This window comes from Pristis pectinata, chromosome 20 (genome assembly GCF_009764475.1).
Source record: "Pristis pectinata isolate sPriPec2 chromosome 20, sPriPec2.1.pri, whole genome shotgun sequence".
NCBI classification, from domain to species: Eukaryota; Metazoa; Chordata; class Chondrichthyes; order Rhinopristiformes; family Pristidae; genus Pristis; species Pristis pectinata.
This window is the reverse complement of record NC_067424.1, coordinates 25,835,472-25,860,013: the sequence shown is the minus strand read 5'-3', so window position 1 is coordinate 25,860,013 and position 24,542 is coordinate 25,835,472. Positions and strand designations below refer to the sequence as shown.

Genomic DNA, 24,542 nt, shown 5'->3' with positions numbered 1-24,542 from the left:
AGCACCCTGTTAGTCACCGTTAATTCACAAAATTATCACAAACATTCCATTTTTATATGAACAACTATAAATTTGAAAACCTGCGCTCAAATTAAACAAGGCATAATAAGTTAGGTAATGTTACACAATGAGCAGTTGTAATAAAAAATTGCAGCAATTGTGAATCAGAGATATACCGGACCACATCTAAAGTAAGCATCCTGGAAAGTGGACCGTTTGCTTTTGTTTTACACACAAGGTATGCATTAAAATCATTTTGCACGTGATTTGAAGTATTTGCTTCTTATTGGTGTTGAAGTCATGTCACAATTCATCCTAGCGCTGGCATCATGACCCTATTGTGTTTCACACATGGGATGACATCTTCAACGTAAATGGAATATGTTTCTGACTTTCTGATGGAAATTGGATCAAAAGCTTCTGATCTATGATCTACATTTTTTTGAGTCATGGTAAAATAAGTAGCAAACCATGGGCAAGGCAGGAACAATATGTGATTTAAAGGTTTCCAGCTGGAACATTGAGTTAGCATTGATGGACTTTTTACATTAATATTTAGGTGCTGCCCTTTTGCACAAAGGCAGCACTGAGAAAGACTGCAGTGCTTCTGCACTCTGGAGTTCAGTGACGATGCTGTGAAAAATGATCCTGGTGCTCCCACTACTCTCAGTGACAGGGGCCCAATCACAGCATGGAACATTATTTGGCTGCTCCATAGTATGGGAGGGGGCAGGGGAGAATCCTGTCAGGAATCCAGTGTGTCCTTCCCACACCCAATCTATCCGCTCCTTCCCCACTTCCTTGATTTTGCTCATCTCCATGGTGGCTGTGATGGTCCCAGTCTGGTTGCCGTGGGGAGTGCACTTTAATGGTGATGGTAACTGGCAAATGACATAGCAGTTGTGAGTGCTTCAGGCAGCTCTCATCTGTAAATGTGCAGGTCACATTACAACGCTTCCAAATGGAGGAAAGCACCATATCACTGTATTTGTTTGCTGACCCTTGATTTGGTATTAGGGCAAAACATAACTCTCATTTAATCTGCTATAAACTGGTAAAACCCAATTCCTAGGGTGAACAATTGTTTTTTTAAAGAAGCTGATTTCCCAGGAGAAAAGCGAGAGAGGAATGAGTAAGAAAAGATGGTCACATACAGTTCCTTTGAGGATAAATGGGGATCATAGTGAAGTAATTGCAACGTGGAGCCATGTCATTTTACAGGCCACAGTGAACATAAACATGAAATTGGAAATGCAGGGCAATATTAACCATAAAACTATTTGGGGTTTTGGCTAACAGAGGCCTTACACATCTGCTCAAAAACTCCTGTGTCAAATACACTTTCTTGAAACTACCATTGCCATTCTTGACACTTACCAGCTGGTTTCAGAGAGCCTGCTCCTGAACTGGTCATTGGGGAAGTTACACCCACTGGTGCTGCACTCTTTTTTAGTGAACTGGTTTGCACTGTAGGTTGTGGTTTCTTTAGTTCTCCTTTTGTAGTTTCGTCAGCTGATTCGCTCCGAATGCGTCTCCACTTTGTGTTTTGATCCATCTTGAGGTTGCTGGCATCATAGCCACCCTCAGACTTCTTCTGGCCTTTGCCTTCAGAGCCACTGCACCAGGTCAGACCACTCTCAACCATAGAGCGCTTCTCTGCATCTGTCCGCAACTGTAATGCAATTTATACAGATCAGATGACCAACTGTTCTCAAATGAAAATTCAAACATTGACAGTTATAGAGTAATATGACAAAAAGAAAAAAAACCCTAAAGAATTAACAAGTTCAAATGCAAGCAGGAATATCATATCAGATTTACTGTGCTCCTTTATCTGGCTACCGGGTTCAAGGTTTATAACTGTTCTAACATGTAGTATTGAGCCAGGCCATAGGTGCTGAAAATAAACCAATTATCTACCAACATGGAATATCAGCTCTTTTCTTCACTTACATCACCCAAGAGGACCCAGTCAATTACCTGCAGCGTATTTACAACTTTCTCACTGAGACTACTATTTACTGGTTCTAGATTATTTAGTCAATAAAGAAATGTAAATGCAATCAACGTCAGATGTATAATAAAGCTTTTCTATATGGACTTTGCTTCTTTTGAATTCATCATTGTAACTCCTTTCAGTCTCTCAAGATATTACATTTTTTGAGCTTTCACATGGGATTACAAATTTAATGCTATTTGTATGGATCTGGGAAAAATTTATTTCTTTGGCTTTATGCTCAATGGAAATCATATAGTGACTACTTAAATTTGTTTACTCAGATGTCATTAAATGTTCCGCCCCATCATATTTATACCTTGATCCCAGAAGGTGGAAAGAGAATACATGTCAATCTTTTCCTATCTAAATCTTGGCTCTTTCAAAATCAATTGTGCTTCTTTCATCCATAACCAAGTTATTACAGGAAATATTATAACTGCATGGACAGTTGGTTTTAATACTCTGAAAGCAACTGAAACTCAGCAAACATTAACAGAAAATTAAAATGTCTTCTTGCAGCTTGGCATTGAGTGCTGAAATGTTGTCATTCTGACATGTCAGCTCAATAATGAATTGGCTTAAAATGTAGTGTGGAATGTTAAAGGATCACACCCTGGATATCAAGGAAAATAAAAATGTTTTAAAATAAAAATGTTAACAAAGAAAGAGACAATAATCTTTTAATTGCAGTGACTAACCATTTTGATGGATGAAGGGAGTAAGACTGTCTGCGATTCTCTTTCCGTGGGAAAAGAAGCAGACAATTAACATTTAAAATGCATTGACTCAGTTCTGATAATATTTTCCATAAGTATGAAACGACCTGTTACATTCAATGATATTATGCCATAAGAATTTACTAAGGATCATGAAAACGTGGAAAAATTACAAAAAAAGAATGCCAGAAAGTTTCCAAAACTCACAAATACTGGTTAACTTTATTATGCTTCATTAAACTCAGATTAACATTATTGGAGACTCAGCAGTGTGCTTAATAATATTTTAAGACATTATTAGTTTTGGCAGATGTCAATTTTGCAAACCAGGATTTTGTGGAAAATTTGAAAACACAGCTTCAAAGCACAGATCAACTAGTGTAGATTTTATCTGGAGAAGAATGTATTAAGTTTCAGAGGGGAGGAAATGATATTTTATCATAGAAAACAAAAGCTATGAAGAAAATGTTTTGTGTAAAATACATGATTCAGAAAACTTCAGGGATGCAATAAATAAGGACCAGGCTTTCCCTGGTATAGACATTCATTAGTAAAGTACATGTGTGGTTTAAAGAAATTTGAGGTGCATACAAGTTATATGCATGTGCACAATTTGCCCCAATTTTCTCTTTAGCCACTGTCCAAATGACTCTCCATCCTGAGATTTGATCATCCCTATCTCTCAAACATTACCTGAGGTGTCAATCACTTTCACTATTTGATCAAATTTTAAGGTGTAGCTGTACATGTTCATTTTAATATCAGCTTTAAAAAATAAAATTATCCTCAGAGACCTTATCTGTATTTTCTTTTTCCATTAATGCATCTTTATGGTACAAATAAAACCATATTAAGAACTGAAAGCTTTCATTGTTATAGATCTTAAATAAGATGTGCCTTGTCTGCACAAATGTTCAGCAATGAGCTAAAATTTAAATTTTGGGACACTGTTGTGGTACATTACTTCATTGGGCTCCAACTACTTATGTGCTTTGCATCTATTTTGATTTTGACTGTGCTCCAATGATATTGGGAGGAAACATGCATAACTTGACACTGTTAAAATAAAAGCAATGTTGGGCACACTCATGGGTCTAATTTCCACCACAAGGAGGAAACTCCAGTCAGGCAGCTGAAGGGCAGTTCAAGGGATTAGAGCAGTGCAATATTATGGGCTGGACCGGAGAATGTGTTTCCTTCATCTCTTTCCTACAATGACTTCACTTCTTGGCAAAGCCTTTTGAGTACCTATTCATTTGCACAATTTTCCTTTTTTTAAAGAAACTAAACATTATGAACACTTGAACTGCACATTGAATTAGGAAAACTATCAATCATGAAATAAGTAAAAGCCAAACTACAAGCTTTGTATGTAAAACTTTCAGGATTGTGTCTGTAAAAGAGATACCATGCATTGCTTTTCACATTTCTTCTTCCTTCTTCTTGTGTTTGGCTGGAGCAACATTTATAAATTGAGACTTATGGTTTGAAAGCTACTGAAAGGCCTTCTTGATGAGGACATTTATCCCAAGCATTTTGAGAGCAGTAAGTGATGATATAGTCCATGGTTTGAGCACGTTCTATATAGTACGGGGTTGCTAGAATTTGCTAGGGTTTGATTTGCCACTTACGTATTAAGTTACAGTATAATATGAGACAAGTAGAGCAGGAGTAGGTTGCTCAGCTCCTCAAGCCTGCCCTGTCATTCAATTATGGTCATGGCTGATCTCCACTAGGCTTCATCTCCTCTTCTGTCCAGTTTCATATAACCATAAATTCCATGACCTTTCAAAAATGTATCTATTTCCTCTTTAAATATCCCCAAAGATCGAGCCTTTACAACCCCATTGTAGAGAATTACAGAGATTCACTACCCTCTATGAGAAGAAATTCATCTATACTTCAATTTTAAAAGACCACCCCTTAATCTTGTAACTATGTTTCCTCATTCAAGATTCTCCCACTCGTGGAAACATCTTGGCATCTTCCCTGTCATACCCCCAGGGCTCTTTTATGTTTCAAAGGATCATCTCATTCTTCTAAAATGCAAAGAGTTGGCAAATTTCTCATGTTAATTCCAATCCTATTTGGAACAATCCAAGTCCTTTGAGACCGGTGAAATCCAAGCAGTCTTGCCAATGGGTCTTGAATGTTCTTTATATTGGACAATGTTTTCAGGGCAGGGTTTATTCCACTCAATTCTACTGTTAAATTGGATATGGCATTATATTTTATGAGGCCAGAAATAGTATAAATTAGTTTACCTGATAAACTTAACAGGAATTGGTAAAACTACAATTTAAGGCAATTTTGTGACCTGAAAATGAGCTGAAATTTGAAGGCTCTGGTTCTCCAAGTTCAGGAAACAGAAAATAGGCCAACAGAAGCCACAATCAATATTTGAAACTTCTGAAAATGAGACTGCATTGGTTGTTCCTGAAGCTCTGCTATTATTCTTTCCTCTCAATTAAATTGCCTTCATTGTGAAGTTCATCCTTGCATCAGTAACCGCAGGTCAAGCATTGTTCTCAGCTATTGAAATCAGATTTTGCTGACTCCCACATGCTTCCTGATAAAAATTGCTCCTGCAAGTTTGACACTGTACTTTTTTGTTCAATGTCATGATATTTCTAGCCAATATCCTTCATTAAAATCATGCAGGATATTTCACAATCGGGAAAAACAAAGATAAAAGAAACAACGGTCTCCACTGAAACTAAATGAAAGCAGACAAAATAATTACAAAATGGAAATTGAAAAATACAATTTCAATCCCTCATCCCATTGAGATGATCAATCAAAACTGCAAATCCAATCACTGCAGCGAGGAATGTAATCAATAAGTGGAATGTAATTTAAAAGCCTAGACCCTTTGATCAAGTTCTACACAGAATTTAATCCATAAAATGAAGATGGTAAAGACAAGAAAGTCAGCAAAGGAAGAAACTATTCATATATTAAATATTTCATGAAGACTAAATTCAGATCATTAAGTAAAATAGTTACAAAGTATACACACTGAGAAATCTTGTGGAATCTATCTGAATTTAGAGGCTTAATTCTACTCTTCTCATTACTACCATCAGGGAGGAGATATAGGTACCTGAAGACCCACACTCAATGATTCAAAGACAGCTTTTTCCCCTCCAACATCAGATTTTTGAATGGTCCATGAACCTCGTTATTCCTTTTTTTTACACTATTTATTTATTTTTGTAATTTACGGCAATATTATGTCTTTGCACTGTACTGCTGCTACAAAACAACAAATTTCACATCATATGTCAGTGATATTAAACCTGATTCTGATTCTGTGCAGGCTGGGTTTAACGTGCAGGCTGGGCAGGCACGGTAGTGTTGCGGTTAGCGTAATGCTATTACAACGTCAGCGACCCGGGTTCAATTCTGGCCACTGTCTGTAAGGAGTTTGTACGTTCTCCCCATGTCTGCGTTGGTTTCCTCTGGATGCTCCGGTTTCCTCCCACTTTCCAAAGACGTGTGGGTTAGGAAGTTGTGGGCATGCTATGTTGGCGCTGGAAGCATGGCGACACTTGCAGGCTGTCCCCAGAACACTCTACGTAAATGATGCATTTTACTGTGTGTTTCGATGTACATGTGACTAGTAAAGAAATCTTATCTTGTGCCATTTTACCTGGAAAAAGAATGAAATTTTTTTTAAAAACTGCAGATGCTGGAAAACTGAAATAAAACAGAAATGCTGGAAACACTCAGTAGGTCAAGCAGCATCTGTGGAAACAGAGAGAGAATTAATATTTCAGATTGAGGACCTTTCATCAGAGATGACAGGGTTTTCAAAGATACTAATAATTTAGGGAGAAATGTCTTTGGTTTCATGGTGTTGGACCACATCCAGTCAAGTGCACTCGTTAAAATAGGAGGTTTTAAAACATGAATAATTTTGTTCAATCCTTCTTTAGTACAGCCAACCAGAGCACAACAGAGCAGGCAGACAGCAATACACTTCTAACCTTGAAGATTGAAGAGCTAAAAGCAGCAAAATATCAGCCAGTGTTGTTCAAGAATGAGCTGGATCTTGGAACATATATCAGGGTCAAACTTGGGTAACTGCAATGAAATCCAGGCCAGAGCATACTTTTGGTCAACCGAAGACACGAAGCAGACTCTGCTTCTCCAGAGAGAGATGAAACATTATGGGGATGATGCAACCCTTGTAATCACTCATGACTAAAATGAAAACTTGATTTTCAAAAACTATTCCAATCTTTGTTCCCAAGTAATCATAGAATCATTGAATTACTGCATTCAGCCCATTCAGTCTGTGCCAGCTCCTGGTAGTGCAATCTCATTAGTCCCATTCTATCCCACTCTCCCATAGTTCTGCAAATAATTCTCCTTCAAGTGCCTATCCAATTCCCTTTTCAGGGCACTGATTGATTCTGTTATCACCACCTCTCCAGGCAGTGAGTTCCAAATCATAAACATTGAGTAAAAAACTAGTAACTTGTAACTTTAGCCTAAAATTTTAAATCCTTGTCTCCACATCCTTGAACCATCCATGAATGAAAACATTCCTTCTTTAAATGAGTCATAACTGTGCATTTCTAACAAGTCTCATCTCAACTATCTTTACTACAAGGAGAACATAAGAACATAATAAGGAAATAGTAGGAGGAGTAGGCCATTCAGCCCATCAAACCTGCCCTGCCATTCAATATGATCACAGCTGATCTGCCCCAGGCCTCATTTCCTCTTCTGTGCAAGCTCCCCAAAAACCTCAATTCCCTTATCTTCCAAAAATTTACCTACTTCCTCTTTAAATGCCCATAATAATTAAGCTTCCAAAACCCTCTGGGGTAAAGAATTCCAGAGATTTACTAGATTTTGAGAAAAGAAGTTGCTGTACATCTCAGTTTGAAATGATTACCCCTGACCTTGTAACTCTGTCTCCTTGTTCAAGATTCTCCCACTGATGGAAACTTCTCGACATCTGCTGGTCATGCCCTCTTAGGATCTTTATGTGTCAATAAGATCAGTCCTCAATCTTCTAAACTCCAAAAAGTATAGATCTAATTTCTTTAGCTGTTTGTGACAGAACAACCTTATCATGCTAGGAATTAGCCCAGTAAATCTCTTTTGAACTGCCTCCAAAGCCAGTATATCCTTTCTTGAATAAGGGAACGGAAACTATGCACAGTCCTCCAGGGTGTGACCTCATTGGCACCCTGTACAATTGCAATAATATTTTCTGATTTCTAAACTCCAACCTTCTTGCAATAAAAATCAATATGCCATTTGTCTTCCTAATCACTTGCTGTTCACTTTCTGTGCTTCATGCATTAGAACAACTAGATCTCTCTGTATTTTGCTCGTGTGCAATCTTTTTCTATTTAGATAATAGTCTTCCTTTAGATTCCTCTTACCAAAGTGTATGACCTCATGCTTCCCCACATTAAACTCTATTTCCCATGTTGTCACCTATTCAATCAAATTATCTGTATCCTGTTACATAGTCCAAGTATCCTCATCCCAACCCCCGAACCACCCTCACCCCCTCGCCCATTTCCCACTTTCTTTCTTCTCCCCACCTAGTTCCATCTGCCTATCACCCATATACTCTACCCACACGGTCTCCCATCCCCTCCCCTGTTCCAACTGCCCACCAATCTTCCCTTGTCTGGAAACATTCATCACTTTCCTTTCTTATCAGATTCCATAATCTGCAGTCCTTTGTTGTCTCCATTTATCACCTCCCAGCCTCTGTCACTATCTCCACTCCTCCTTCCCCCACCTGGCTCCATCTGCCCATCAATCCCTCCTCACCTGGACCTACCTATCACTTGCAAGCCTCTGCCTCACCCCTCCGCCTCACCTCCAGCCATCTCCCCTCTACAATCTCAGTCCTGATGCAGGGTCTCGACCCAAAAACTTGACTATCCCTTTGCCTCCACAGATGCTGCTCGACCTGCTGAGTTCCTCCAGCATTTTGTTTTTTGGTCCTCATCGCTACATGCCTTCCCATCTATTTTCATGTCATTAAACAATCCAGCTTCTCCATTCTTATCTGATAGACAGAATCCCTTATCCTTGGAACCACTCAAGTACATCTTTCTTGCAGTAATGGAACACGAATACTGCAGATGCTGGAATCTGAAATATAAACAGAAAATGCTGAAGGAACTCAGCCAGTCAAGCAGCATCTGTGAAAAGAGAAAACAGTTAAGGTTTTGGGTCAGAGACCTCCCTCAGAATTTTCAGCATCTTCTCTCAAACCTTCACATCCTTCCTATAGTGCAACAACAATACTCCAGTTATGGCCTACCCTGTGTTTAATAAAAAGGTTTAAAACGACCTACCCCAAGATGTATTGAAAAGCCATTTTCAAAGTTATCTGATGATTTGGGCCAGAAATTTATGTACGTTTATTTTTGTGCAGAGTTGCAGTGTGCCAAGACAGAGGCTGATCAATTGAGATTAACATCAGTCAATAGCACTTTAATGAGTAAGCTGTTGATGCCTGTTGCAACTCCACTGATAACGTCTCAGAGACTTGAAGTTCCAAGCTGGGGTGTTATCCAAATAACAGGGGATCAATCACAATGACTGAAGTTTGGAATTTGTGACGAGAATGGACGCTGCTCTCCCAGGCTCCACAAAAGTGCTTTGTAAAACTTTGCAATACCGTTGTTGGCCAGAAATTGCTCCCATCACTTCTCTTTTAATAGGCAAGAATTTCTATGTCCAAAACTGGATGGCATATTACAAAAAGATTTTACGCATTATTTTCTTATAGAACATGATTTGGTGTATTCAGTCTTTAAGTTAGATTAATTATAAATTAAATTAAATATAAATTAGAAGATTGGCAGATGCTGCTATTGTTTCATTGTTAGTAACTGCAACTTAACCAAGAGGTTCTGGCCACTTCCTTTGGATTTAAATAGCTAATTAGTGCATCTGACTGCAATGACCACGGTGACAGACTGTACTTTGATGGCGACTGAAGAACACTAAGCAGGTCAGGTCTGCTGGATAAACCTAGGACAGGACCTAATTTATACATGTAAGATACTGTGTTAATAAGTGGTAGCCAAGGGTTGTCTGATAAATGGTGCAAGCTAAGTTTGGATTGGACATTTATCGGGTGTCCTGTGATTCAGGATATTAATCACTGAAATTAAGCATCATTACTTACATTTTTTTCCCCAAGAAATTGGGCATAACCAGGTCCAGGTTCAATTCCTCTGGGATTTTAGATTTTGAAATATGGGCTGTATAGTGCCTTACCTTAATTAATAACATTAGTGGAGGATGTAAATAAAGAGCAGTAATAACCCCCTACTGCTATTTTGCTTGCTAGTAGGCAGCCTCAACTACGCACCTGAATCTACTCCTCCATGCTAGGGATGCTTCCCTGAGGTGGTATGTAACTGGAGGCTAGTTTTCTAAATCGCTCATTTTTTCTCGTAATTATCTGAATACAGAAAACATTCTTGAACATCAACACTAAGTACCCTAAAACTGCTCTTCTTTTACTTTATTTTAATCCTTCATCTGAAGCAGCTAAAACACATCATTCAGCCAAAGACTCTTCACTAACATTAGCCTAGTTCTATGAACCTTTGAAATCTTTGATTTGCTTCAATGACTTGCAATAAATTGCTTGAAAGTGGAGGCCACAAACATAGTTACTGGAATCATACCTTTGTTTGCTGTTGATTGCTCCCATTGCTTCTGTTTTAATAGGAAAGAATTTCTATGCTCAAAATTGAAGGACATTTAAAAGAGGTTTTGCAACTTCATTTTCTGGAAGAACATGATTTCGTGTACGATGTATGTTAGTTCCAACTTTTGAATAAAAAGCACTGGCAGATGTTGCTATCATTCAAATATTAGTGAATGTGATTTAACTTGCAGGTTCTGGCCATTTCCCTTGTATTGAAATATCTAATTACTGCATCTCACTCCAATGATAACCTTCATTTCAATTCTCAATGAAATCCTTTGCCCAAAGACTTTAAAAGAGAACAAGTAGACTTGAATCAGTGCAGAACAGAGTTAGTGGATGCTAACTCTCTAAAGTTGACATTCACCTCCCTAAACCCATATGGCTGGAGCTCCAAGCTTTCCTTCTTTTGCAGATGTGAATTTAATCATCCTGCTATAAATCACAAGATATGTATATGCTATATCCATCATGGCATAACAGATAATTCTGACCTCCCTCAAGTGTTTTAAATAGAATTAAAACTGACATTACTAAAGTATATTCAAAATAGCTGCTGGTATTTTATTTTGTATAAATCTGATGTGTAAATTACATTAAACATGCAGAGAAGTTGATTTTTCCAATCTTTGCCATTGGGTATTGCCACAGCAATGTGTGTAATGATCATTTTGAAGGGGTAAGAACCCTATTCTCTGCATCTGCACCCACTTTGCTTTTGACCCAGGGTATGCCTTTAATTTAGCAGTAGCATTCTTGCCTCAGATGGTGCAGGGCTTGAATCTTGCTCCAGGCAGTGGAAACTGGAGCTCAGCTTCAAATTCTGGATTAACATACAGCAGGATGCCTTTCTCCTGCGCATCTGGGTGTGCCTTCCACATGACATCCTATGGGCTGTGGGAGCTTGGAGTATTTCCTTTGGAGTGGACTAACATCCCTGGGATAAAACTGAATGCAGCCAATAAATGTGACTTTAAATTGTAGTCTGTCAAAATGTAGATTAACCTGCAATTGCTTCCACCACGCTAGTCTCAAACAGAAGTGACAAGAGACAGAGATGGGTTTGTGCCTGCAATTGATGCTAGTGTAAAGAAAGTGGAAGGCTGCTTTCTCACCTGCAGTGCAGTGCGTTGCCTGACTTACATCAGATGCATGGTGACTCACACTAATGGAAAACTTGCAAATCATCTGTTTGTGCCTAATCAATTAAATAACCAATACAGCTGTAGTTGAGAACGAACCACATGTCTGCTCATATTCAGTTTCCTTAACTTTCTTTGCTAAAGCTTGTATGACAGGTTTCATTCATGTCACTTCAATCAAGGCTCAACAAAGCACTCTATCAGGAATTGCTGACTATCCACACAGACAAGATTGTAGGTAGCGATTTTTAACCTGTTACAATAACGTGAAAACCACAATAAATTCTACAGTTTAGTAGTTATTATTGCATTTGCACTATTTACTAATTGTAAATTGTAAAGTAACACAGGGTTAATGAACATTTACACAATAGTGGAGCTAGACAACATCAGTTTATATTTAGAACAGCCATATTTATAAATGTTTCATTTTTATAAATTAAATAACTTAGAGCAGGATTCTAATTGGCATTTGGCAAAGATGCTTTCCCATCTTATTCCCTTAAGTTATTTAGATGCATCCTCCAAATGATTTAAGTGCTTCATAAATCAAAACCTTGAGCTACAAATGAGCATGATATCCACATTATCAGATGGCTCCACTTGTGTTACATTTTGTAAGAAATTTCAGGCATCTGTTATGTACAATACAGTCTCTATCTTTCTCCTTTTCCTTTCGTTCCTTTGCGAGAATGTAACTGAATATAATAGTTATTTGATGCTTTATATAAATAAAAGCTAAGCAGCTGGAATTTTAATTTGTACAACTGACAAATATATTCCATCTTACAAAACTCACTTGTCTAAAAATATAATCATTTAGTGCCACATTTAATGCACTGTTTGATACTATTTCAATGAAAATTCAATCTTAATGGAATATCCAGGACTATCTGTGGGTTGCATGAAGTCCGTAATTTCCTTCCAGGTCCTCAGTGCAGCTCTATGCTATTGGATTAATGAACCTGGGCATGTGCAGAGGCATCCAGTGCACACCTGGCCGCTACCTACACATGCATGGCCCCCGGGCAGTGTGGGTCACTCGTGGGGAAACAGGTCTTCACAGTGCCTGTGGGACATGTCTGACAATGTCTGCCAGAAGGAAATAACTTTGGAAATTCCTTCTTTAAGTAATGTACTGACCAACATGATAGCTCTTCTTCTTATTACCCATCTCCCACCCACACACCTTGCACAGCACATGCTCTTATCCAAGAAACCCCACCCCTAATTACCAATCATCTTTTGATCACTGATCAAAACTTTTTGATCAAAACTTTTGATCCCCCTGCTCAACCACCTTCAACCCCAACCCTATGTCTACCCATCAAATGATTTGGCCTTCGTCCATCCTACACCACCTCCCCGCAGCAATCAAAACTACACCTTCGGCTAAATGACCCTCTGTAACTATCAATCTGCTGGCCCAAGTCTCTGTTTATGTCTGACTCTCACTCTCTTAAACCCCTGAATTTTTCTTTCCCAGGAACACATCCACTTTGCTAACGAGCCACATTTATAGATCTTTTTTTGATTCTTGCAATGGCATTATTACTCATGCCATGGTCCTAGCAACCAAACTAATCTTCTTGAAACAAAACCCACATTGGTCTGTGGTACTCTGCCCCATTAATGCATCTTAACTGGCAGCATTCAACATCTTGGACAATGTGCCCATTTGCAATGTCTTTTTGCAATAAATCCACTTCTAATTCCCTGCCTTTTGCTTAAAATTTAAGGCAAGCACCTTCTGCCATACAACAATTTAACAGGGCTATTTTGACCAAAACACGCAAAATGCTGGAGGAACTCAGCAGGTCAGGCAGCACCTACAGAGAGAAGTAAATAGTCGATGTTTTGGGTTGATACCTTTCATCAGGACTGGAAGGGAAGAGGGCTATTTTGACCTCCAGATTTCTGTCACTTTTTGTTTCATGATTTCTGTCTCGTCACCACTGAGTTCTGCCACTTAAAAGTAAAAACAAAGTTCTAGGTTGTCTTTCTGCCACTTAAAAGTAAAAAACAAAGTTCTAGGTTGTCTTTGTGCTTCCTGGATTCTTTTTCTGCTGACCAGTTAACCTTTTGCTTCCAGTGGTGAAGTATTCAACTTTAAATCAACACTACTTAGCAGAAGTTATATTTCAATATTAATGTTCTGGTTCACCACTGAAAGTGCTGTACCTGAAAACAAACAGCTTCCCAGATATACTTACTTCTCTTGTGGTGTTAACAGCTTGCACATTCATTTTCTGCAATACAGATAGTGAACGTCAATCGCAGAAGACAAGCTTAATTCAATCCCAAATTGGAACAGTTGTTTTAAATATCTATGCATTTATGTATTTCAGAAATCCCTGCGCATAACTTCTCCAGCTGACAGATGCCTTTCGAACAGATTTCTAATTGCAGATGAGCAGTTAGAAACAAAGATAATCTTTACTATACATGTCTTTCAGAAGTTAGCATTAACACAGCTGTACCACTGCATAAATTCCACTCTGCTTTTTGCTGTAACACACCCGATTATTGATGGTTGTTTGGCAGTCTTCCATGCAGTACATTACGAGGCGAAGGACTGGGAGTGGGGGTGGTGGGGGCAGAGAGACGGGTGGAGGTTATATCGTTTGTACAAAACTATATAACTTTGCCTCCTGCACTGGCTTTATACTTGGATGTAATATTAATCATGCCCCCTTGCCATTGCCTGTGTCCAAAATACAATGTGCTGTAACACACTTCTTGGCTTGTGCTCAAGAAGCATGTTAAAACAAGAGGGCATTATAGAATAACCGTAATACAACACTTGGAAAAAATCTGTACAAATAAAGGCACAGACACTTGTTTCTGTGCTGTAAAACTGCTTAGGGAAAGCACAGTTCTCCATTTCTTTCACTTGTGGTAGTAAAACAAAGCACAACCGAGAGAAGCTATTTTCTTCATAGGCACAACTACAGTAACGGCACTATGAGAAAGGGCTGCCAGAGAAAAGAACCAAAAATAATTAACATCACTCTGTTTAAAAAAGGTAAAAGGAAGAGACAGGAATGATCTTAGCCTGAGAGTAACAAAGGTTGATGCATGTTTTCCAGAGAAGGAGATTACAACACCACATCACAAGCAGATTATTACAACACTATTTTGCTCTTACCGCTATGCCGGAATTTCTTCTGGAAGCAACAGGCGTAGTTGGATAGGAGTTGAGAGATGAACTGGCATTTAAATCTTCAGAGCTAAGATTGTCAGAGGTGTCACTGAGGCCACTGCTAACGGAGCTACTTTCATCCCAACTGCAAGAGAGAAATGAAAATAAAGTTGAGAAGTCTAATGAAAAGTAAACACACTACCCTTGAAGAGCAAGTGGGCCTGGCACTTACACTGCAATTTCAGGCACTCTGTTGCAAGTTTTTTTGGAGAATCTGAGAAACTGACAGGCATTAATCAAAAATTTTCTTTCCAATGGCAAAAATTTACTTTATCAAAGATGCTAAAAATAAATACAGATGACAGAAAGTCATCCTTCCATACAAATTTTCAAATCCCACAGCTGCACTTGATAATTAATATTCAATATATTCCAGTAATGCTGATAAAACACCAATGATGTTCTAAATTTGCAATATACTAAATCAGGTCTGGCAAATCAATACATGCACCTAGTAACAGAAGCCACCATTCTAGTGTGCTCATTAGTCCTGAAGAATACCAACAATCCATAAACAAAATTACCACAATTATACTGATAGAGCAATCCACTTAAAGTACTAAGTTGGTGGAAAGTCCATGTTTTTGGTAACTGGTCTTTATTTCTGTGGGCCCAATTTGGACAAAATCCCCATTCCTACCCATATTGTTGATTTTTGACGTAATTTCTGGTATTAAATTATTTCCCACATCTCATTTTCAGGGAGTTCTTACATGACATTTAACTTCTCCAATTCTTTGCAGGACAGGACAGAAATTACCGTTGATGCTGTCACGTGATCTTACTAAACATTTGTAAAAATCCCTTTTTGACTATCTTAATGGTGGTATTAGTCTATTTTATATCGATAAGTGTTTCTTATAAAATAGCAGAGAGCTGACTTCATGCAAGCATATTAAGTGCTCACCTCATATCATTATCAAGGAAACTTTCCATGTAATCAGGTTTCTTATATTGTCACATGAAAATGAATCACCAATGATTGGGATCCATATAGGTATAAATAATTTACAACATTACTGCAAGCTAAATAGAGATGATTTGCAAGTTAATAGACGTGGAAGCCTGTACTTTATGCTTAGAGTAATTTTAATGTCAATGCTAATCCATTTAAAATGACACCAAATGGGAAATCGCAGCAAAAATATGGAAATAAGTCTTTCGATTGAGGATTTCGTCCAAGCAGGACCAGGTGTAATTACCTGCTGACAGGATGTCACTGCAGTGTAACACACAGAGTGTTTTTAGAGTGAGTGGGAAGTGCAGTGAAGTAAGGAGTCAGTTACAGGAGAGAATTGAACCATGTACTTACATTCCATCTAATACGCAGATGAAAAGGATAACAGACACCTATATCGAGGATGCTTGCCAAAGTTAAAATAGGAGAAATATGGAGGACTGCCAAATCAAGTGACTTATCCATACGAAAATGGAGATCTGTTAACTATGAAGTGCCACCTCGAGAGTTGGAAAAATATCACTCATCTCAGTAGGGGAAGTGTCTAATAACTGGCATGAAATTTCTTAAGGACTAACAAGGAAGTAGTGATCAGCATTAGGCCAGCAGTAGCCAGTTTAGAAAAAGTGAAGAGAGATTTCACAAAGTCATGATAATTCATTTTATTTGTTTTTCTAAGGAGGAAATCTAAAATTGGATAAAGTTTATGTTATAGAAATTAAATTTCCAAGCATTGCTATGGCACCTGGAAGTGTAAATTGGGTCAATCACATACAGTACAGGCCAGCCACACGACTAAAAATAATCCCTGTCTACATTTTGATGCTTAATCATATTTAGATCTAAATGCACTGTATTTTAATTTATAAATATTCATTAAATGGCAGTAATTTAAATACAATTAATAATGCACAAAGCATCATAAATTAAAATATTAAAGTCCAAATTATACTTAATGAAAAATATCAGAACAAAATATGAAAACACACTGGAGTAGACTTTCTCAGTGTCATTTCGATAAACATACAAATGTATCAGTTAAGGTACTGCAAAAAAAACTCCAACTGTGGACAAAAAGGTTAACAAAAGCCTTCATTGAATGGTAGATATGAGGAAATATTATAAATGTCGATAACATTACAGCTGATCCAACCTTGGCCTGTCTATCTCCCTTCCCATTCCCCTTGACGACACAAAGCACTCTGTAAAAGTGCATTAAAACTTCCCTTCTTTTCTACTCCATACCCTTGCAATAAAGGCCAACATTCCATTGGCCTTCCCGAGTGTTTGTTGCACCTGCATGCTATTTGTTTAGCTTTTCATGCACTAGGAACCCCAGAGCCCTTTGTACCACAACATTCTACAGACTCACATTGTTTAAATAATAATTTGTATTTTCATTCTTCCCTCCAAAGTGAATAACTTCACATTTTCTCACATTATGCTCTATCTTCCAACCTCTTGCCCACCTCACTATTTCCTCTGTAGGCTCGAGTCCTTCTTACAACTTACTAACTTACCTTTTGCTGTATATTTAGCTCATCAGCAAATCAAGCTATGATACACTTGTTTCCTTCAATGAAGTTTTTAAACTTTAAAACTTTATTTATACAGCACAGCAACAGGCCCTTCCAGACCAATGAACCTGCACCACCCAATTACACCCATATTAACCTACCAACCCGTATGTCTTTACGTCTTTGGAATGTGGGAGGAAACCAGAGCACCCAGAGGTAACCCACACAGTCCCGGGGAGAACGTACAAACTCCTTACGGACAGCGCTGGGAATTGAACCCCGATCGCTGGCGCTGTAATAGTGTTACACTAACCGCTATGCTACTGTGCTGCCCTTTCATTCATTTATTATAAATAGTTGAGGCCCTAGCACTGACCCAGTGGCACCACACTTGTTACTGATTGCCAATCCAAAAGTGACTCACTTATCCTGACCCTCTGCTTTTTATTAGTTAGCCACACCCCTATTATGCTAATATACTACCCTTAACTTTGTGTCCTCTTAAGCATTTTTTTGTGGCACCTTATCAAATGCTTTCTGGAAATCCAAATACACTGTATCTACTGATTCTTCTCTGTCCACCTTGTTTGTTATGTTCTCAAACTTGAGTAAATCTGTCAAACACAATTCCTCTTTTAAAAATAATGTTGACTCTGCTTGAATTCTTATGTCCTGCTATCACCTTCTTAATGATGAATTCCAGCATTTTTCCAATGACAGATGTTAAGCTAACTTGCCTATAGTTTCCTGTTTTTTTTCTCCCTCCTTTCTTGAATAGGAGGGAGAGAAAAAGTGGAAAACTTTGGAGAAGTTAGCTCATTTACTGTTGTGCATTCCATTTACTGTTTCCGAATCATAGGACATAAAACAGTACAGCACAGTATGGGCCCCTTGACCTATATAAACCTACTCCATGATCAATCTAACCTTTCCCTCCCACACATCCCATAACCCTCCATTTTTCTTACTTCCATGTGCCAATCTAAGATTCTCTTAAATGTCCCTATTGTATCAGCCTCTACCACCACCCCCGGCAGTATGTTCCAGGCACTCACAACTCTCGGTGTAAAAAACCTACCTCTGATATCTCCCCTAAACTTTCCTCCTCTGACCTTAAAAGGATGTCCTCTGGTATTGGCCATTGCTGCCCTGGGGAAAAGGTGCTGGCCGTCCACTCTATCTATGCCCCTCATAATCTTATACTATCAAGTCGCATCTCATCCTGCATCACTTCAAAGAGAAAAGCCCTAGCTCGCTCATCCTTTCCTCATAAATTCTCTAATCCAGCATCCTAGTAAATCTCCTCTGCACCCTCTCTAAAACTTCCACATCCTTCCTATAATGAGGTGACCAGAACTGAACACAATATTGTGTGTGGTTTAACCAGAGTTTTATAGAGCTGCAACATTACCTTGTGGCTCTTGAACTTGAGTTGAACTTGAACCCCGACTAATGAAGGCCAGCACAACATATGCCTTCTTAATCACCCTATCAATTTGCGCGACAACTTTGAGGGTTTGGATTCCAAGATTCCTCTGTTCCTCCACACTGCAAAGGATCTTGCCATTAACCTTGTACTCTGCCTTCAAGTTAGTTCTTCCAAAGTGTATCACCTCACACTTTTCCAGATTGAACTCCATCTGCCACTTTTGCACCTAACTCTGCATCCTGTCTAGATCCCGTTGTAGCCTACGACAACCTTCTACACTATCCACAACACCTTCAACCTTCATGTCAACTGCAAACTTACTAACCCATCTCTCCACTTCCTCATCCAAGTCATTTTATAAACATCACAAAGAGCAGGGGTCCCAGCCAGAACAGATCCCTGCAGAGCACCACTGATCACTGGCCTCCAGGAAGAATCCTCTGAGAGGATTCTGAGAGGACCTTTTCAGAATCAAGGGAATTTAGGTAGATTACAACTAATGCATCTACTATCTCTACAGCCATTTCATTTAAAACCCTGGAATGCAGTTCATCAGGTCCAGGGGTTCTGTTAGCCTGTAGTTTCCATTGGCTGGCCTAGTACTTATTTATATTAGTGACAGAGATTATTTTAAGTTCTTTCCTGCCTATAGTCATTTGATTATATGTTATTATTGAGATTTTTTGTGTGTCTTTTACCATGAAAATGGATCCAAAATAATTATTTAGGATCTCAGCCAGTTCTTTACTTCTCATCATTAATTCCCCAGTTTCATTCTCTAAGGGGCCAACATTTACTCCAGCTAATCTCTTCCTTCCTTACCTTTTTATTATTTGCTCATTTCCTCTCATTTTCTATCTTCTACTTATTTACAATTATTCTAGTCAAATGTCAATGTCAATTAATATTTTAACATTAGGCAAATATTCCAGGTGAAACACTTACACGCATTTTTTTCAATTGATGTGGACTATCCCATCAATCATTTCTCCTTTCATAAATATCTTCCAGAATTTCATAAGGGCTAATTTTTTGATGTATGGAAATTTGATTATTAAATTCACATACACAAGGTAGACCCTATTAAACACAGCCACCATATCTATCAAATGAATTTAACAAGATGCACTCCAAAAGATTTTATATCAATTAACATTGAAAGGAATAGTGTTTTGATTCTGCACTTCTCACCTGAAGTGCATGTCAAAGATGTGAACGTATGAGTTCAAGCAGCTGAAGAGTCATTACAAGTGCATGTCAAGTTTTTCATGAAGTCCTTTATAGAAGGGGTAAAATTTGAAAAGATCCTGACTTTTAGATCTGTAATAATCTATTTGATTTAATTTGTGCTTTATTTCATCCTATTTTCTGTTGTTTCCCATGGTTTAGTATTTGAGGTTCATGTCCCATCCCAGAGATTTGAGCATACAAACCTATGCTTTCACTCCAATGCAGTACTGCAGGGTTATGCTATTATGCTAACAGAGGTACCATCTTTTGGATGAGATGTTAAACCAAGGTCCCATCTAGTCTCTCAGGTGGACAAAATGACCTAATTCACCATGTTGAAGAAGATCAAGGGCGTTATCTTTAGTGTCCTATGCAATATTCATGTCTTGAGCTTGTTTACGGGTGTTAGTAGCAGAGACCCTCACAACCTTTAAGAAGTATGAAGACAAACAAATCACCAAGGCACATAAGGCTATGGATCAAATGCTGATAAATGCAATTAGAATGGACATGATATGTCTAAGGTCCCATTCCTGTGCTGGATGACTCTATGAAATCAGGCAGTTCTATCACCGTGTAGAAGGCTCTTTCACTGCACTGGACCTTAACTGGATTCCTCCTAGAGCAACAATGACAAAAAGCAAGTTCAAGTTTAATTTGGAAGACCATGGGAAATTACAGGGCTTGCTGATGTCTATAAATTCCAGGCCATTGTTTACTTTTCTCTCTCTTTTCCTTCTTTCTTAATCCAGCCTTTCTTGCCTTTTAGTTTTCTCCAGTTCATCCTATACCCTTCCCTGAAATCGCTCTACATCTTTCTCAGTCTTCAAATCCCAATGATTCAGTAATTAAGTAGTTAGCCCCATTATTCACGATATTCTCTGATGCTGTGTTGCCCTCACAAGGGAAAATCCTTTTCAAGCTGCTGGGGGAGAGGTAATGTCTAACTAATAGGCCACATTACAAGATGCTCTGTTTCTGCTCAAGAGGAGACCAGCTGTCTAGCTGCTGGCATAACTTAAATTATGTGCAACTGAATGTTCCAATTAAATGAAACAAAACATTATGCAACCAATTTATATTTGCCATCAGAGTGCATCATATGCATGATCATTTCAGAACGGTATTAAAGTAGTTTCCTATCAAAAATCTATCGAGTTTGTCGTAACAGTCTTTTGAAATTTCATTTAAAAATTAAGGACAAAAGAAAAAAAAATGATTAGTTGTAAATTTACTGATACTATGTTACTGGAAAATAATCACCAATAACTTAGTCCTTGGTTGGTGGCATAAAACACACAATTCAGATTCCAAAATTTAAGTTTCATTGAATTCTGAAGCAGAGTACAATGCACCAATTGTGGATAAGTGTCCAGCTGATCATAAGCAAAAAAAAACTCCCAAAATAGTGTTGTATACTGTGTCATTATTGACTTTTATTAGCATTCCCTACTTTGTAATACTTCTGGGTAATATTATTTTACCACGTTTGCATTTATAGACAATCATTTGGATACAATTGGTGCAAAGTAGATGGTGGTGGGGGAGAAATGTGTCCCTGGTGTGGGGTAGGCAGAAAACAAGCAATATACTAACAGACATTGCACACAGTTTCTGAAACTTGGTTCCATTGATTTCAAATTCAGAAGTGGAGTTCAAATTGGCCTTCATTTCTCTTATAGCCAGGAGGGCTGTATTGCTAATATGGAAGGAAACTATTTCCCCTACTCATGCTCAATGGTTATGGGATGTTATGTCATATCTAAGTTTAGAGAAGATCTGTTGCTCTATTTCTGGATCTATTTTGAACTTTCAAAAATTATGGGGACCTTGTTTGAACTACTTTCAAAACCGCTGATTTGGTGCTAAATGTACAGATATTGGCCAATACTACTATGTCTTTAGGATGTTACTAAACAGCTTTGGTTTTGGTAGTGGGGTTAGATTTTTTTTATAATAAAATTATTCCAACTTATCAATATCAATTGATTTTTTTTGTTTATCAATATGAAGCATTGTGATTTCTTGTGTGATTCAATACAATCTATTTTGTAACATTTTCTTTTTTTCCTTTGTTTCATGCATTTTGTACTTCTTATTTGAAATTAATAAAAACATTGACAAAGAAGTGGAGTTCAACACACGGACTCTACTATACGATGCATGCATCCATCCCAGAATAGAATTTTTATCTTGCGAATAAATTGAGAATGAGATCAATAGCAGCAGAGTAATAAATATATGAACATCCTGAGAAGTTTATCTTCTGGAATTTTTTTTTGCACCTAAAGAAAAACAAGTCCAGTTGACTTTTAAAAATGCCCACACAGTTCTTGGTGTATCCTGTGAACTTTATCCTTTACTTGTCAATTTCTTTCACTGTTAGTGAACAAGGTATACTCCCAACTGTTCTCTCATTAGCTGCCATGGTAGTGTAGCAGTTAGCGTAACATTTTACAGCGCCAGCGATCTGGGTTTAAATCCGGCCACTGTCTGTAAGGAGTTTGTACGTTCTCCCCGTGTCTGCATGAGTTTACCCTGAGTGCTCTGGTTTCCTGCCACATTCCAAAGACATATGGGTTAGAAAGTTGTGGGCATGCTATGTTGGCGCCAGAAGCGTGGTGACACTTGCGGGCTGCCCCCAGAACACTCTACGCAAAAAAGATGCATTTCACTGTGTTTCAATGTACATGTGACTAATAAAGAAATCTTATCTTATCAGAAGCAGTAACTAGTTTAACAGGTAGAGTAAGACTCTCCACAGGTATGAGTCTGAGATTGCTGAGAGGTCATTATATCATGTTATATGTAACTGCTATTTGCTTAAACTGTTCAAGGGTATTACGGTGGATACAATTTGCGTATGCAACCTGATCTCAAGTTTCTCCAGATGTTGCTGTGAAGCCAGCTGCTGGGAGGTGTTGAGAGAAGCCTGCAGGTAAACCCTTCTGGTTGGTGCATCCATGAGAGCAAGGCTGAAATTGGAAACATGTGAAACACTCTCCACTGTTGAATATTGAATGTAACAATGCTGCACCATCACTCAATTTGATAATGACTTCTATTGGAATCACCTTTTAGTAATCTTTGTAATTTTATGAGGGAGAAGGAGCTATAGTGACTCTTTAAAAACTGTGCATCAGGTGAGGAGCTGTTTATTTTCTTACCTGAGGCCATTAAAAGAGAGACAGGATCTAGTGGAGCTGTATTTTGGAGTGGCCATTTAGAAAAGGACGCCCTTGAGGTTGAAGTGCTGCTGTTGTGGTCAAAGTGCTAGGTTTGGTGAGGAGGCCGAGTAGCATCAAGGCAAGACAAGATTCTTCCTTTTCCCTTTCCTGATTCCACTCATTGTTAAGGGGCAATAATGGCTGTTGGTGGAGTGGTATGTTCCTCCTGGGAGATGTGGGATATCAGGAAGCGTTCGAGTGTCCCTGATGACTATGTCTGCAGGAAGTGTGTCCAACTGCAGATCCTCTCAGACCACCTGGATTGGTTAAAGTGGTAGTCAGACTCACTGAGGACCATTCAGCAGGCAGAGAGTGTTATAGGATTGAGATGAGCTGGGGAAGTTGGCCAAGGAATGGCAGATGGAATTTAACTCAAATGCAAGGTGTTCCATTTTGGTCACTTAAACCAGGGCAGGACTTGCACAATAATTGGTATGGCCCTGGATAGTGTTGAAGAACAGAGACACCTAAGGGTACAGATACATAGTTCCCTGAAAGTGATGATGCAGATAGACAGGGTGGTGAAGAAGGCATTTGGCGTGCTTGCCTTCATCGGTCAGGGCACTGAGTACAGGAGTCAGGACGTCATGTTGCAACTGAACAAGTCGTTGGTGAGACCATACAGAGCCTTGTGCGCAGTTTGGGTCACCCATCTAGAGGAAAGACATCGTTAAGCTGGAAAGGATTTACCAGGACTAGAGGACTTAAGTTATAAGGAGAGGCTGGATAAGCTGGGACTTTTCTCCTTGCAGCGTAGGAGAATGAGGGGTGACTTTACAGAGGTTTATAAAATCATGAGGGGCACAGATAAGGTGAATGGTTACAGTCTTTTTCCCAGGAGAGGGGAGTCTAAAACTAGAAGGTACAGATTTGTGAGAGAGGAAAGATTTAAAAGAGACCTGAGGGGAAACTTTTTCCATACAGAGGGTGGTGGGTATATGGAACGAATGGCCAAAGGAAGCTATGGAGGTGGGTACAATTACTGTGTCTAAAAGACATTTTGACAGGTACGTGAGTAGAAAAGGTTTAGAGGGATATGGGTCAAACACTGGGAGTAGCTCAGATAGACATCTTGTTTGGCATGGACAAGGTGGGTCAAAGGGATTTTTTTTGTGCTGTAGAAGTTTCAAAGACGTGGTCACACCAAAGATTCAGTCAGACAGATGGGTGTCTGCCAGGAAGGGCAGGCAGGTGATGTAGTATTTATCTGTGGCTGTTCCCCTCTCAAATAAATATACTCAGGAGAAACTGACAGCAGCAGCCAGATCAATGGCACAGCAGGGTAGGTGAAGGAGTAGGCAAGCAATAGTGATAGGGGGCTCTATAGTCAGGGGCATAGACAGCTTTCCTGTGGCTGTGAGTGAGACTCCAGGATGGTGTGTTGCCTCCCTGGTGCCAGGGTCAAGGATGTCTCTGA

At 38.8% G+C, this 24,542-nt stretch overlaps 1 protein-coding gene across 2 annotated transcripts in view; it reads right to left on the bottom strand.

The window, feature by feature from the left end:
• Positions 1-24,542, bottom strand: part of nav1b (neuron navigator 1b) — a 485,995-nt gene that overhangs the window by 130,125 nt on the left and 331,328 nt on the right. For both annotated transcript variants that reach the window (XM_052034603.1, XM_052034604.1), the window contains 2 exons: positions 14,711-14,849; positions 1,378-1,672 (listed from right to left, as the gene is read on the bottom strand). In XM_052034603.1, the coding sequence (XP_051890563.1) occupies positions 1,378-1,672; positions 14,711-14,849 (434 nt within the window). The remainder of the gene's footprint in view (positions 1-1,377; positions 1,673-14,710; positions 14,850-24,542) is intronic.